The 18,447-nt window shown below is 30.1% G+C and overlaps 1 protein-coding gene across 1 annotated transcript in view; it reads left to right on the forward strand.

The window, feature by feature from the left end:
* LOC113401913 (paired box pox-neuro protein) overlaps window positions 1-17,410 on the forward strand; it is a 57,194-nt gene extending 39,784 nt beyond the window's left edge. Inside the window, exons 4-5 of the mRNA XM_026641991.2 lie at window positions 13,395-13,596; window positions 16,409-17,410. Of these exons, the coding sequence (XP_026497776.1) occupies window positions 13,395-13,596; window positions 16,409-17,079 (873 nt within the window). The 3' untranslated portion in view covers window positions 17,080-17,410. The remainder of the gene's footprint in view (window positions 1-13,394; window positions 13,597-16,408) is intronic.
* The last annotated feature ends 1,037 nt before the right edge of the window (window positions 17,411-18,447 follow it).

Raw genomic sequence — 18,447 nt, forward strand, 5'->3', positions numbered from 1 at the left:
TAATATATACTGATGCTGGAACACTTCCATTATTCAAACAAAAATGTAGAGACTTTTTAAGTTTTTTCAGAAATATAAATAATATAAATAATTTTGAACGATAACGCTTCATTATCTCCAAATGAATTGTTATTTATAAGCACAAAATAAGCAAGTGCAAAATTAAGTGCTTCCTGGATTTGAACCAGCGATAATCGGTTCACATGTTCTATCCATTGAGCCGTATCGGTAAATCAAGATCTCATTAAAAAATCCTGCTACCAAAGAATCTCTTTGAATTAAAATAACATAAAATGTTAACGGTAGGATTTGTATATTGTGCATAGGTGCTACATTTTGCGCATTCGGATCTTGTAATCCACGTTTTACGACCACGAGTTATGGTCTTTATGATCGATGACCACCATTTATGATCAAATGACCGTAATTAGAGCCGGCACCGCTTTATGGTCATGAGGGCGGTTCGCTATTGACCACTTTCACACTGAATTTGTGTGTTCATCGAATGGCCCTGTATACAGTTGCTGTGTATTTATTTTTTAAAGTTAAGTTATTAATATACATATAAATTAGTTTTGTATTTTTTTTTAATAAATATTAGTCATATTCATCAATAAGAGATCAAAATATAATCTAAACGCATATGCAACCTCTACGGGGTTTATAATCATGTATTAATAATGAACGAGTCTTTGTGTGTCTTTAATAATATAAATTTAATTGTAACTTATTCTTTATAACTGAAATGGTAGAAAGAACAACTACTGAGTTTCTTATCGATTAAGTCCGTCGAATCTATAATATATCCCGAAGGTAGGTTAATGCTGTAAAATGACGAATGAAACGTGATTGTTAAATTCTACTAGAATAACTTGTATAATTACTTGGTTATGATGCAAGCCCGCCTGGGTAGGAACCACCTACTCATCAGATATTCTACCGTAAAGCGGTAGTGCTCGGTATTGTGGTGTTGCGGTTTGAAGGGTGACTGAGCCAGTGTAACTACAGGCACGAGGGACATAACAACTTAGTTCCCAAGTTCGGTGGCGCATTCGTGATTTAAGGAATGGTTAATATTTCTTACAGCCCTATTGTCTATAGGCGGTAGTAATCACTTGCTATCAAGTAGTACTGAGACATGAGAATAACCATCAGATGAAACTCAGCGGGACTTTTTTTTTAATCCTTCTTGTAATATTAACTAAATAAAGAAATATAAATATTGGACAGCATCACATACATTACTTTGATCCCAATGTAAGAAGCTAAAGCACTTGTGTTATGGAAAGTCAGAAGTAACGACGGTACCACAAATACCCAGACCCAAGACAACATAGAAAACTAATGAACTCTTTCTACATCGACACGTCCGGGAATCAAACCCGGGACCTCGGAGTGGCGTACCCAAGAAAACCGGTGTACACTCTACTCGACCAAGGAGGTCGTCAAATTTTATTAACTAAATTTATTTACAATGCCAATTTGCGTATATCTATTTGAAATTACCTGAAGATCGATTTCCAAGAGGTGTTATCATTTAAGAAATAATTTATCTAGTTTTATAATGGTCTTTAACATAATCTTTTTTTTTTTGTAATTTTACAATTGAATCCTTTTGAACGCGTTCTGGGATACTGTTATAAAATACATTGTCCAATAAAGTAACTATTAAATAAAAATGCAATTTAGAATTGGGTGGATTGCACCAATGAATAAATATTGATGATAAACTTATTACCAACCCTACCAAAAGCTATGTATGTGCGCGTGTCAACGTGTCGCCGCGCAACAATGAAAAACATTTATATACAAACACATTGTATTCAATTTTATGATTAAACACGTAAAACAACACATAAATATTGGTAATAGGAAAATTATTTCCTTTACAGCGTAGCGTTATGACCAATTAGTATGTTGGCAAGTACTCGCGAAATTCATTCACCATGACATTTTGTAAGGTTAGAATTTTATGCTTATGTTACAATTAGAAACAAATTTATACTCATTTATACTTTAAAATTATAAAAAATACATATTTTTTTTATATTTTAATATAAATGATTTTATATTAATATATAATTCAAAAGCTTTTTTTTTGTTTTATTACTTACGTTCTAAAGTTAACGTTCTGGTGCAAACTTTTGTTGTCTGTGAGATATCGAATTTTTTTTTTTCCTTTGATATCATTTGCTCTTTATAATTAAAAAAAAAAACTGAAAGGTTCTTGAACGTAATTTCACTGCTCTTCAGAAAAGTTCATATAATGTCAGAGTTGAAAATATAATTATATAGGAAGCATTGTTGCGATCAAGAGAACATATATTCATGTATAAATCAAGTATAGTTATAGCCTGTAATAGTACCACTTGCGGGCTAAGGCGTGCTTTCCACTTGTCGAGATACTTCGGAGCATATTCCACCATGCTTCGACAAATGAACATGTGACAGATTTTCATTGAATATTGCTATCGACGTTACCATTCAACGTAGTTCACACTATGAATTATAAAAATATATTAAGCATATGAAAATACACGTGCTCTAATCCTGGATTCGGTTTTTGTGAGATCGAAGAGGGAAAATAATTGCTTATGAATTAAGCCAGTGGCACTCGGGATTATATAAGGATTCTAACGATACTCCATACATTAAAATCTTAAACAGAATTTTAAAGTTATACGCGGGATAATGATTAGAGGACTTATTTAATTACCAAATACATTATTTATAAATGTAATAAAATAATATTTCGAAACAATAAACTTATAAATAAATACATAATAAGCATGATTGATAATAAATAATTCACATTTCATTCACCGAACTAACCGTTCAAACAAATTTAACCCTGCCCTACCAATTAAATACTAATTCACCCTTATTTCCGGACGAACATTATCTAAATAACATGTTAATACATCGCAGCGGGGTTAAGTTTTAACATGTTAAGAATCATTATATCTTTATATCATCATTCCGTTATTTGATTTGGTTCGTTTTTGAAATAAATGAAAAATATGTTAAAAGGGGTTATTCTTTTCTAAATTCAAATTTTACTAATGATTTTATTTTGAAACTTGTACATTATGTGATCTTAAAATTTAAAGATAGAAAAAGATATACATAGTTTCTATAAAATATTATGTTATGGCTGAACTGCGGCTTTACCTAAGTATATCAACAAACCGTCATCCAACATTTTACCTCCTCGAGGTATGTATTAAAAAAGTAGCCTATGTTTTTCGCTGGTCCCTATGCCCTATGTTCATACTGTCTCCGTACTTTAAGTTTGAAAAAGTAAACTACTGAACCAATTTAGATGAAATTTGGTACCTATGTACCCATATACCTATGGTATTTATAATATTATATATAATATATGTTTCTTATCATAAACTAATTGTGGCTAATACTATTATTCTTAACATAAACCTATTTAGGGAGATAATCGTTGGACCGTTTTTTTTTTGTTATTGTTTACTAACATAGACCACACTACACACACACACACCATGACCACAGATAAGTTTCATACAAAGAATTTTTTATGGTTAAATTTGAAAAATAGAGCTCGATTTATCTGAATTTATATCAGTAATACTCCGTGCTCAGATTAAAGAATTATTCACTCACGAAGGTGCCCCTCCACAATTAAGTATCGCCGTTCATTAGAATGAGTGACGCTCGAGCTTACAAGATGTCTTAGTTTGCGTAAGACAAGAGTAAAAACAGCAAAAATACTAATTAGACTATGATTTACGGGTAGTTCATCGTGTTGGAACTCCTTCACTCATGAAGATGCGCACCTTCATAACGAAATACGTTTTAAACTAAGAGTAAGTTAAGGAAATAAACTATTTTAGAAGTTTTTTTTTAATAAAGAACGCAAATTAAAATAATAGCTAAGAAAGTTTTAGTAATACAGTGTGTAGATAAAAAAAAACCATCGAACGTGTTGTAATGTGCGATGGGTCATATGGGATCATATGTAAAAAAAATATTTCATAATATATTTTATAAGGAAGCCAAGTAGTAGTATTTAGTATTCTTGTTCCGGTTTACCATGAGTGAACCAGTGTAACTAGAAGCCCATAATATCTTGATTCCTATGTTCGGTGGTATAGTAGGAACATTGGTAATAGATTGAGTATAATTTGTTCCAGTGCCATTGTCTATGGGCGGTGGTGACCACTAACCATCAGGCCCATTTGCCCGTCCGCCAACCAATGATACATTTATAAAGTATATACTATTACATGTATGTAGATAATACACATGAATTGCTTACTTTTAATAAACCAAATACGACTATTGTTAATACAGGCAAAATACTTCGATATTAAATACCTAAATATACGCTTATTCATACAACGGGAAGTTAAAAAAAAATGTTTTTGTTTTTTTTTCGTACACAACGATAAAGCCAGAATTAAACCTATACTAATAACACCACAGATGTATAATTAAAACCAATAATAATTTGACGTAATTAAATCGAATGTGCCACAACCATTATCCGTTGAATATTTAATCGACAATTAATCCGACCAACTCAATTACAACAAAACAAAACTGTCCACGATGAAAAATAGTTCCGATTCACATGAATTTAAAAAATATCGTATATTATTGAAAACTACGATAAGAATCGACACAATGACATGCCAAAGTGACATTAACAGTAATGTCAAACAGAATGACGTGAGTATGAGGCGGCAAAACACGTTAGACATGTTTAATTGTGCAAGCAACACCGGGGTAAGAGTTTGTTTATTTTATTACGAGTAATACCCATGACTCCTCGAACCATTTCCTATTTTCCGTCACAAAATAATTACTTAATGGGATGGAAGGGAAGAATTCACGTATATGTTCTAAATTTTTCGACTTTAAGTACTTTAAAAGGTAAGCTTTAGTTTTTTACCAATTAATTAAAAAATATATATACTTAATAAATATATAGCAATATAATAAATATATTAATAGTTTGTTTTATCTTCATAGTTAAATTATTTATTTCAAGCATTTAACACATACATAATATTGGTTACTCGGTTACCATATATTACATTTTATTGAAATTTGTTCATTACAGTTATTCAGAATTAATGGTTTTTTAAAGTATTATTTCTAATTTCGGAAATAAACAGAGAAAACGCTTAAAAAATTGCGTGTTTGTTAATTATATAATTGTATCCTGAACATCTCCAGCTCCGGTGGGCTTAAAAAAAGCTTGTCTCTATTAAACGTACAGGACATATTACAATAATTCAAGTGTGCGAGTCAACTAAACTCCACTGTCTAATCACTCATTCTCATAATCCGATGGAACGGCAAGTCCATCGCCACCGGAAAGAGTTCAGGCGCAGGACCAACGGCTTGATGTTCTGTAACTTGGAAACCTAGACATTTCTAAATTCCAAACTGCTACTAAGAATTACCTTCTTCTCTTCCGGGGGTTTAACTAACTAGACCAATAAATCAGTTATTTTATTAATACAAGTACAATCGCAGAAAGTTTTTATATTGTAGTGACGATAATTGAAATAAATATAAATTAAACACGACGTTCATAAACAATAGTTTTAAAACAAATTACACGAACAATTCATGCGTAACTAATCATAAAATATATTGTAATAGCACTTTAATGTAATTCCGATTATTTTAATTTCATACATGTATAAATGTGATTGAAGCGATGTACATACATTGTTTCAATGACATTACAGATTTATTATTATTATATTAACACAATACCTCTTAATGTCTATATTCTGCCGAACGAATGATTCGAATGAAACTTAGTAGGTACATCATTTTTATATTTATTTTAATTTACCTAGGTATTAAAATAAAATTGATATTGATATTCGTCACATATCTCCTTTTTTATTTATTATGTAATAATATATAATATATTTTAAACTAAGTCAACCTGTTCGATTGTATTGCTTTCACCATCAATGCACCGCCAACCATTAAAACTAAGATGTCAGTATGTTTCTTCTGCCTGTAATCACACTGGCACAATCTTAAAAAAAATCATCAAAAGAAAATATTGCATTTATGTGGTAGAATAAATGAAAATAGTATTCATTCGTCTGGTGCCCATTGTGCAATTGCTCAAATTTATATACTATATATTATATACTCTAAGTATATAGTTACAACATGATAATCCGGGCATGGTCATGTCATAGACAATACAGATAATATTCATATCAATACTAAGATACTAATCAGAAACATATACGAGTACTATACATATGACTGATCATTTTTTACACTTATGTCTATAATCTGTTTCTTTGACATTTCACGGTATTTTAGTTCTGTAAATACAGAACTAAGTTGTCATCTTATTGGAATGCGAATAATCTGGCTTCTTGACCCCTTAACAGTTTCGTGAAACTCGTTAACCTTTTTAATAATAAATATAAGCCTCGTGTCACGATATAGACCACAATATATTTATTTGCAGCTCAAAAAACAGCTCAGCCCCAAAAAAACACTAATAAGGAAAATATGTCTGGGTTTCTTATTTCAATCTTTTTAAAATTTTGAATAACAAAATAAAAATAAATAAATTAATTAAGAATAATGTTTTTCAATTATTAAATATTACAAAAAAAAAAATATCTTCGAATTAAAGGAATGCGACGTTCCGAATTCGAATAATTAGGTATATTCCGAACACAATCGGAACATCGAGGTAATTTGTAACAGCGATGGCCATCGAGTCGGGTCATGGGAGCGGTGAGCACCTGTCAACTGTCACCGCCGCTATCTGTTAATGCCTTAATAACCACGTAGGGTTGTGAAAAAGTATAATATATCTCGAAGCGATTGTTGTGATCGTGATAGATAAATTGTATTTCATTAATTTACATTCTTGTATATTTTTTTAAATATAGTATTAATTTGACACCAGATTAGGATTTAAATACTTAAACTCTATGTTTAATAATAAAGATAGAAAATTATTTATTGCGTACGTCATGTTGTGTACTCATAGGACAAATGACGCAGTGTGTACTAGCCGTTAGTATTCCCGTAACTTAAGTCGGATTTGCACCGATAATATACGCTTTATGGTCGGCTCACGTGGATTATATTGTCAATATTATTACTCGCCTCTTAATACCGTAAAGCTGCTTCATAAAACATATTGGAAATTATATGCGATATGTCGCGTTTATTTCGCGTTGGGTATTGCCGCTTTTGAACGCTATCTACACAGTATCCAAACGAGTGGTATTTACAAGAAACTTCCTATAATCCTAGAATTATTTATGCATTTTTAACTCGCCTTTGTTTGATAAAATATAAATGACATGTGAGTTATTTAGACGATTTATTTAATTTGACGTCCGTAGAGATACTATTTATCTAAACATAATGTATTGAAACATATTAGAGTGTTCATTATATTATTACTCTCTGAAGGTCGGTTGGAGTCGATGTTACCACTTTTCTCAAGTCTTGTCTTTCGTCTAAAATATTTTGTTTTTGTTTATTTTCATTTTACACAATTCAATGTAATTTTATTTACGACTTTTATTTTTCTTTCACACATACCGCTTGTCGTAAGTTCATTCAGCATTAATAAAATAAATATTTCGATGTCTTAAGTGGATATATTAAAAAAAAGATGGTGCACGTGAGTCATCTCAGATATACTTCAAATCAAATATTCCATATTCTACTCCAGAAAAACTTCTAACCAGTTTTGAAACGCCTTTCCGTCTGTAAGCTAAGAAATGGTTACCTCAGTATTTATATTTATTGTATTCGCGACATCTCACTCGCGAACGACAAAACCATATTTTAACATACATTAATACGTAGTTAAGGATTATCATAAAATTCTGACTGAACATGAATATTAGAATACATATAAAGATATTTTTAAAAGGTTTCTTAGGTATAATTATTGCATATGTCCGAATTTAACTCTTTTCTTGTTTATTTATTCATGACCAATAAAATATGTGTACCTAAATGCCCTTTTCGATGCCCTTAGCTAATTTAGATAAAATATATAAGACGCTTAATGTTAAATGTATAAATACTTAAGGCCCCATATATATATATATATATATTTCACAAATACGTCAAAACCGAAATCATTGTTCATTTAAAGAAAAATAGACGTAAATTATGTGCTAAGATCAATTGCTCGTTCGGTTATTCTAAAATAAACTGATCCTATTCATTATACACTAACCTATAACTATAGTATATAAGTCAGTATTAAAATATATTACGATGGTAAACATGTAAGAAGATATCTCATAAGATCTTCAGTGTGACGTATTAGCACAGTACACGGGTATAGATCATTATGATTGTTTTATGAATAATTTGATTGTAAATTACAAATTCCAATGCCATCTAATATAATAACTCTAATAAGAGCACCTATTCTTGCCAAGAATAAAGTTATAAACTTAACTAATGAGCTAACTAGAGTTAATATAGCATTGCACTTTGAATATATTATAAATCAAAATATACTTTATTCAAGTAGGCTTTTAAAAGCAATTTTGTGCAATATTAAGTGAAGCTACCACCGGTTCGGAATGTCGATTTTACCGAGATGAACCGGCAAGAAACTCAGTAATTACTCTTTTCCAACATTTTAAATACAGTTATGTTAGTTAAATCTTCTTCTTCCTAGTCGTTTCCTCAATACTGAGGGTCGTGACCAACATGCGTGTGACTCTCCTGTACACTTCGCACCACCTTCCTCCATTGCCATTCGTAGGCAAGCCTGGGCACTGGATCCTGTAGACGCCTTTACTGTGTCTCACCGGGACGGCGCTCTTCCTCTACCTCTCTTCCTCTTCATCGATGTTAGTTAAATACAATTATATAATGTATTTAAAAAAAATAACAGTTTAGTAATATAACTTTTTCTACGTTGCTATTCATTTCTACGTTTCAGATTTCTAACAGTTTCGAAAAGCTTACAAAACCTGTAAAATAAAACAACCTTATTGAATTGTTTTTCACATCTTTAGTACATTTACTTACGTATTTTCTATTGATTTTATAAATAAATAAATCAATGTATTTAGTATTGCAATCGAAGGCATTGTGGCTGTGTAGCATCAGCTTAGCTAGCTTAATACTTATTTAATTTCTTGTTATTCTTGTTTTCATAGCTCGTGCGTATATAAACAACCACAGATAAATCAAATGACATAAATGTGTAACGTAACATCATATAAAAACTTTTTTATGTAAACATCGGCCTTCAAATTACATTCATAACGTAACCTTTCCAATCGCGGAAATCACGAACTTATCGTGTCGCTAGCCGTTTTTTTATTACAAAAAGCTACCTAGACAAGCACCTGGAGTACATTAAGCCAATAACGGGGAAACATCTTCCTACCTCGAATTAATATCGAATCAATCCGTCATTAAAGCAACGGGTCTCACGCCCCGGCAAATTATCTTTCACCCCATCAGGAAGGTGGAAAGTCTAATAGAAATCGGTAATAAGAAACGCTAATCGTGCACGCGCTTGACAGTTATCAGCGCCATTTTGTTGCGTAGCGGATTGTGCGGGGAATAGTGAGGTGATACAAGTGTATGGAAAAAATGTTTTTTTTTACTCGACGTTCCATTAAACCTTATTCCTAAAGTTTAAATTCTAGACTATTTTACAAATTCAATGATTACTGAAACATGGAAATACATTTTCCATTAAAAACATACGGTATGAATATTATTCGTTTTAAATCTAATCAAAATGTAAATCTGAAATCTCCAATACTATTATAATTAATGAAAGATTTATTTTTAAACAATTCTAAGCAAGACGTATGGTTGGAAAATATTAATAACAATTTGATTGTGAGTTAGTTGATATTAAATATTAAAGTTAATTAGAAGTAATATTATTTAAATAATTCTAACTTTAATAACAAGTTATCTATCAACTATTATCGTACTAATTCACCAATAGAAACTGTCCACTAGCCAAGTTAAATGCGCAAGCCTATCGTGCAAAAACCGATATTGGATGTGTCAAGTGATGATTGATGCGCGTGCGCAAAAAGCATCGCGTCCAACGGAACGGCCGTCACGCGCGGAATCGCTCCCTGTGCGCACGTTTCATCATCTCAGCTTTGTTTACCGTAATATTACGATTTTTTCTAACTTATTACCAATAAGTTTACGATATATTTATATACACAGAATAAAAAAAAAGATTACTTAGTAATTTGAAAACAACACTAGCGAGCAACTGCTTATAAGTTGTGTGCTACACTGCTTTTACAATACACGTGATAAATAGATAATAATGCATTTTTTTATTTATAATAAAATAATTTATAACATTTCAACGAAGTTCTTTTACATGGCTTAAAGTAGAGTGAACTTTACATAATGAATTTAAATAAACATACAGTTTAGTTTAGAATATTAATAAAAAACACAAAATTACAAAAACGCCTACACTTAACATACAAACAATTACAGCTATGTTTTGACAAAAGATTGTCGACACTCGAATGTAGAATGCAAAAAAAAACAATTCTAGTTACCGCCCGCAGCTTCGCTCGCGTTTTAAGGGTTGGTCATCATCTTTAAGAAGTTGATTCATGATATATTTCATTAAATTCGGTTCAGTGGTTTTGCTGTGAAAAAGCAACAGAGAGACAAACAGATATACTTTCGCATTTATAATATTAGTATAGATAATTTGAACAACTCTAGGTACTCAACATTTGGTTAAGAGTATATAAGATAGTAGTTTTTGAATACCTACTTATATTATGCCAATTTGTTTTAAATTTATTTATTTTCTACCAGTATGAGTAAGTTTTTTCAGAAAAATTGAGTCTATATCTATCTGCGCTAGATGAAAGCTATGATAAGTAGAATTAATAATTCTCTTGTTGCTAATTAGAACTACTACAGCTTTGTTCTCCTTATATTAGATATTATGTCATGCGAATTGGTTTTAAATGTATTTCTTTTCTACTAGTAAGTTTTCTAGTGAGTAAGTTTTTTCAGAAAAATTGAGTCTATAACTGCACTAGACGAAAGCTACGATAAGTAATATTAGGTAATAACTCTGCTGTTGCTGATTAGAACTGCTACTACTGTATTCTTCAATCAATTGTTTGAGATTGATTTATAGTTAAACACAAGTTTATTCGTATTTATTCAATAGCATGTCTTTTAAGATTTAATAACATAAATACAAATAAATATAAAACTAGAAGAGGTAGTCAATTTCGAACGACGTTTATCGATAAACTAATAAGAACAATTTATAAATAACAAATTGACGATCGTACGAAGGAAACCCCAAAAACATCATAGATTAAACAAGATAGTAGACAGTAGTTAATTTGAATCTGATCGATACCACTTCACAGGCGACTAATGAGCAAAGCCAGCGGACTAAACAAGTCATTACTGATGCCACCTGTTATTTCGCACGGACTTTCATTTCCCTATATTGCTATGTGAAGTGTCGTAGATATGTCGTAATGAATTCCTACACTAATAAAGTTTGTTTATTACGTAGCTTTGACAGTTATATTAAATACATAAAAAAATAATTGGTAAATGTTAAGACGATTATAAAAGAATTTGTTTAAATTCCTGAAATAAAACTTAAATAACTTTACCCTTTTTTAGTATTTTTTTTATTTGATTCAAAATAAGGATAGAGAGATATTATTACATATTACTGAAGTAAATACGTCAGATTTATAGCATTTTCTTTAAACTATTTATGGCAGCATGGATAATTTTGTTTTTTTTACGTTTAAACGTATATATTTTATTATTAAAGATAATGTAACAGATATTTCAGTTATAAATTTTAACATTAAATATTTAAAAATAAAACGTTAAAAGACCATATTATTGAGGATTATATAGGTAAGTATATATTAAAATTGGCGTGGAGTTTGTATTCAATGAGACATAACTTCAGGGTGAATAAAAGCAGCTTTGAGTGAAAAAAATTTAGTTTTGAGTATGAATATATGTTAGTATATAAAGGGATTCGTTTGTATGCCATTCCTAAATATAAACACCTTTTTTTGTTAATATCACAAGAAAAAGGTAATCTGTAACAGTACATGGTTTTAATGAAGAAGTATGTAACATAATCAAATAGTTCGACTTCATTTTAAGCGGGTTTTTTATGTTTATCTTTTTATATTTACATAAACATATTATAAATAATATAAAGAAAATAAAGTTTATAAGAAGAAAAAAAATTATTAGATATTTATCTTTCAAACAAGACTAGTAGATGCCTAAAATAAACATTTTTAGAATTTCACTACCCGCAGATGGCCACAAAATATTTTGACAGCAACATTTCTGAACGCATCACTATAATTACAGTGTAACCTGTGAAACGCGCCCTTTCTAAACGCATAAAAAACATAGCGGCTTTCAATAGTATCGATTGTGGATCTAATGGCGTAATAACTAGTTTCCCGCCAAAATTAACGCCTTGTGATCACGGTAGGTTCTTTACACACTCCAATCCGAAAGCTACTATTTACGCATTAGTTTTGACAGGGCGCTTAAAAGTATTATAATTATTTAAAGCGTGCGTGAGGAAGTGAGATTTTGAAAATTATTAAAGTCATAATGGATTTCTGAACATATGGCTAACTTTTTTTTTTTTTTTACTTAGAAAAAAGTAGCAGCTGAGTTGCGCTTTTTTCAATTAAATTAAAATACAATTATTTACTGTTTATAATTTAAAATGATATTATATAATACTTTTCAACAGTACGATTGAATTAAAATGCTGCATAAAAATGAATACTTACGATGTGCATTTTAGTCATTACCGTCTCGTTGCATTGAAATCTTAATTTCATTTCGACATTAAAAACAAATTACTTTTTATGTCAAGTAAATAAGACGTTTCTCGACAAACAGACGAATGGATTTACGTCATTATTTTACAGTCATTAAATAAAATATACCTACCTCTTGTATCCGCCATGTGCATTTGTTAATTGTGATTTTACGACTGGACAAGTATTGCAATTCTTAAAATTACACAGCCGTGAAGAATTGAAATGCTAATTATAGTTTATAGCCTCTTAATGACTAATTTAGTTTCATTAAATATATTGTTATTAACGAACTATTATTATACTACTTAGGGAGTATAGTACTGAACGTAAAAACAATGTTTTTGTTATTAAATTAAAATTAAATAGTAGAATAAAAATATGTTATTTATGATCTCTAAGTTGGTCCAGTACTTATCATATCAATTGATTGTGTTGAAATAGACATCAGGAAGTAAAACAACATATCCATCCCTTTGTACATATTTTGTAATTATAAGAAGAATCCAAGATTAAAATATATCTATCCCTTTCCAGCAAGTAGCGACACCAACGGTAGTTAAGAAAATACTTCGCCTTAAACAAGAGAATCCAGGGATGTTTGCTTGGGAGATCCGCGAGAGGCTACTCAGTGCGAGAGTGTGCGAGCCGCACTCTATACCTTCTGTGTCGTCTGTGAACAGAATCTTGAGAAACAGCGGGCTGGCGTGGAACGAAGATGAGGCGCGTGGTGGACACGGTAAGTTAAAAATTAAAAATATTTCAAGGGTCTACGTTATACAACAAAATGTATTATTTAAAGTATCACTTTAAAATTGACAATCAGTATTCCGTACAAATAATTATAGAAAAAGAGGCTGAAATAGTATGAAACAAAATTAACTGACCTTGAGTAATTAATTTCATTTTTAATAATAACACACTAATTCCATTTTTTAATATTACCTAAACAATTTAAGTAAATTATGCGTATGCGTATGCTTACTTCGGCCATAAAACACTATTTATAATAAAAATAAATATTCGACATTGTAATCTATAACAAATAAGTTGGAGAAAAATAGCTTTTTAGTTTATGACATTTAAATAAGCATTATAATTATATGCATAACGTATTAACTAATAACAAACATTAAAACAGTCATTGCACCAGCCAGGTGCTTCAAGATAAAATAAAACTATTAGTTCAAAAAACACAGTCCTATGCATAATAATGAATTGGTCGACATAAGACGTTGCATTTATGGTTTTTACTTATAATTAGAAAAAATTAAAGATGTCAATTAGCTAAGCTTATAATTATCAATTTGTGTGATGTCCAATAACAGTCGGTGTGTGGTTGATTTTTAATTTTTATTACCTTAAAATATCTTAATATTACATCTAATGTTAAAAAAAAATAAGTATACTAGGTACTTGTTCTCATTTTTTTTTTGTATGTTATAATATGCTCATATACATTCATAATGTTATCGAAAAGTGTAAAAGGTGTTATAGGTTAAGCAGATGGTAGGTCAATAGTTCTTTTTAAGATTAGGAATAAAATAAAAATTAATTAAATGTGCAATATGCAATGTCCGAAATAGTAGCACCACGTTTATCCTAAGGCTCTCATCGCTACTGTCTGAATGCTCCATCTAATGTAAATGCACCGCGACCCTTTATCCCGCACCTGAGGTTTTACCTGTATGGGAATTTTCAAATGCCGATGTTCTCAGATATCTCATGTTGATGCATCTTGCGTCGAAACCTCTGTTTTTAAAAGAAAACTTCACTTTACTGCCTCATTTAAAGGATGTATATTTAAACGAGTAAAATCTTTCCCAACGAAAAGAAATCAAATACTGATAAAAAATTATAACATGAACATCTTACTCTGCCTAGTTTGTAGCCTATCCCTCGTTCTATTAAAACGGTCAAGTGCATGTTGCGTTTACAGTAAAAGATTCCATAGTAGAAAAAAACGATGAATTCGTAAATATAGTAAAAAGTTATGAATGATTTATAGCTAAGTTGAGCATATAATCTAAATGTTACATACATTTATTTATTTAGCAACTCTAATAAAAGCTCAACTCGTACTTGTATTTAGATGTCTATTTAAAGCCTTCGTTAACCTGCGCTTTGAGTATTTTGTTGGATTTAGAAACAAAACATTATTCTCTATTTATCTACTTCTATACACTGTTAATAAAACATCTGCTTCTTTAAGAATAAACAAAAAGTTTGCCTAAAATATCCCACAACTTTTCTCGGCGATAAGGTTTAGTGATTTTCCACCGATAAACAGTAATATTTAGTATTCTTACGTTCTAACAGCCAATGTCTTAGAGAAATGGTTAAACAGAATAGACGAAATAACACGATATCCGTATAAACCACAGTCACTACGGAACCCTGAATGTTACTTAATAAACATGTTAAATGTTAATTTGCATTATTCAAGTAAGTACTTACCAATCAATTAAAATTTAAAAACTTTTCAATACCTATGTAAAAAAATATTCTTAGAATATAACATTCGTGAACATAATTAATATACCCATCTAATTGGTCTTTAAATGCCTTAATATTCGATTTTAATACGATAAATGTTTTCATTTAATAAATTAAATCTTGATTTATCATATAGATAAGTTTTTTATATTTAAAAATTAACAACATTTTACTAGCTATTAATTTAGTTGAACGATAAATTGCGAAAACAATGAAAACAGCTGTTTTATTGATTTGATGTGTCTGTAATATATTTTATTATATTAATTAGGGTTGTTTAAATAACTAGGATATATATTTTGGCAACGTCTTTCTACCGTTTTGGAGTATTTTTTTTATTTTTTTGCGAGTTTTTCTTTTTCTTAAGCGGCAGGACTAACGACCTTATATGCCTTCCTGACATAATCAGAGACAGCATTAAGTTAATACAGGGAAATATAACAGGCATTTACAACACCACGGTTAATAAGGACACAATGACAAATGTAGAAAGAAATAATTAAATTAAATAATAACAAAACTAGTAAAACAAAACATTTGTTATATAATAATTCGTTATTACAAGTGGTTCGTAAGATCGACTTACAACGGCTACATCAAAATCGCACAAAACCCCACATACGTAAATAAATTTAAATCCCCCCTTACTTACATTAATTAATATTTGATGGTAATCTTAACACCTTAGCTAACTTACTTAGTCTTTTATTTTCCTTCAAATTAAAAATTCGGAAGTTGATAGCAATCGTCGTGGCAAAATTAGTTATATGTCCAAAATGGGTTAGATAGCTAGATAGTGCTGTAGATACGCAAAGGTATATATTATTTATAAAAGAATACAACCTACATAAAGAAAACCTTGGTTTTCGTGGCAACTGCCTCTTGAAGAATTTATAAATTAAGTTTTGAGGACATGTACCAAGTTCTACCGGCATTTACATTTTTACGGGATAGAAAATATCCATAGAAATTCATGTTCTTAATAAAATAAAGATAAATCACAATAAAGTATTTTTCTTATTTCCGATTGTTATTAATTTACTTTTTCTTTTCAGAACCATTTCCGCCGCCTGAATTACCCCCCAACATGGTCGACTACATGACAATGAAAACATCGCTACCCACACCAATGCCTCAACAGACACCATATTTTGCTCACACATCTGTCAGATTACCACAACCTTCAGAACCACATGCATACGATCGAAGACTCGCCACATCATGGCTCCTAGCAAACCAAGTTCAAGCTCAAGGACTTCTTAAACCTTATCCAATTTCTCCTTGGCAAAGAGTCATGATGCCTTACCCGGATTCGAAGAATTTTTCCCCCTATGCATTAAACTTGCATAGCGATCTTTTAAATAGAATAAACCCTGAAGAAGTTAAATCAGAAAGTTCTGAACACATATCCGTAGAAGCGAGCGATGACAGCACAGACCGGCCAGATACAGACGAGCAAGAAGTAAAAAGGCCGAGTGAAAAAGAGAAGAAAAAGAATCCTTATTCAATAGAGGAATTACTGAAGAAGCCTGATAAAATCGTTAATTCTCCGCCCGTAGCATTTCAAAACTATCTTCGACAACCTAGTGGCAGTATGATTGAATATAGCCAAGAAAAAACTTCAAGTGATAGGAGTTCGCCAGCCAGTTACTGTTCAGTTCAAAGCGGCGTTTCGAACGATTGTTTCGCTGATTCTGCCAGTTCGGAAATTAAAGCGGGAAATTAAAACTTTAAAAAAATCTAGTCAAAATTTTATTAGAATTAAAAACAACTGCGTATTTATTTATTAAGTGGGAAAATAAACCTATTAAACATTTGTTGTTTTATTGTTGAGTAAGAGTCGCCATATTTGATGATATTGGAATATTGTAACAACCAGAAGTTAAATATTTCAATTAAATTTATTTTTTAAATAGTTAATAAATATTTTAGTATAAGTTAATTAGATGTATAAAAACCATGTAAATCATTTTATCATAATAAATTAAAATCACAATTAGTTAAATGTATGTATTTATTTATTTCTTCTACGAATTTATTGCATTGTAAAAATAATTTGGCCCTTCATTTCATTTAAGTCTACCTATCAAAACGCAGTTAAGAAACATTATTTCTTAATGTTTACGTTATGAAGCAGTAACATTGTAAATATTGTATAGAATTATAATATATTAAGAAAAGGTAATTCTTGAATATGGATACTGACCCTTTCAATTAAAAAACTATAATGGTAGTCCAACCAATAAAAGACAAAAATTAAGGATTTTACTTTTAAGTTGTTCTATATTTAAAAAGTATAATTTAGTAAATACGTAATGTGATTCTGTGATATTGTACATTATTAGTAACTTATAAAAAATACTGGCAAAAAAAATAGAAAATAACTGACGCCCTATGCAAAAATGTTTAAAACTATAAGAAAAAATAAGTATAATTTATTAAGCTTATGTAACTGTATGAAAATATACATAGGTATTGTAATGGTTAAGATAAGTAGGTAAAATGAGTTGGTTTTGTTCTATGATTTCTATTTAAAAAAAAGTTATTTTTTGGTAAAAGTCTAGGTGTCTATGAAAATTATACGATAACGATTAAAATGTTCATCATTAAGTAAATGTATATAATTTAGAACAATATAATAAAAAATATTTAGAAACTTCAAACGCCATATAATATAGATATGCACTAAATAGATAGTTGTTTATTTGAACGGCACAATAAACCAAATATACCTAATCCAGTCTTTTTTTAAACCTTCAAAAATTTAATTTCAAACTTGCTGTCAGCTAGTTTTTAAATCACATATTTATTTCACAATGTACTGGACATATTATACGCTTCGTTTCTTACAATGCACAATAAAGGGATAAATTAAAACTAAGTAGTTTAAATAATTACACTTTCGGTTCTTATCTGCACTATTTCAAGAAACGTATGCAAATATGTTAGTAATATGTGCATTATGGAAATGTGAGAGAAAACTCAGTAATTTAATTCAAAAGCTAATTCGCGTCATTACGACATGGTACTAATGAAAGCTTATAATACGCTTTTTTGAATTTCAGTGTAAGCAACTAATGATTTCACAATGATA

Source organism: Vanessa tameamea, chromosome 23 (assembly GCF_037043105.1).
Source record: "Vanessa tameamea isolate UH-Manoa-2023 chromosome 23, ilVanTame1 primary haplotype, whole genome shotgun sequence".
Classification (NCBI taxonomy): domain Eukaryota; kingdom Metazoa; phylum Arthropoda; class Insecta; order Lepidoptera; family Nymphalidae; genus Vanessa; species Vanessa tameamea.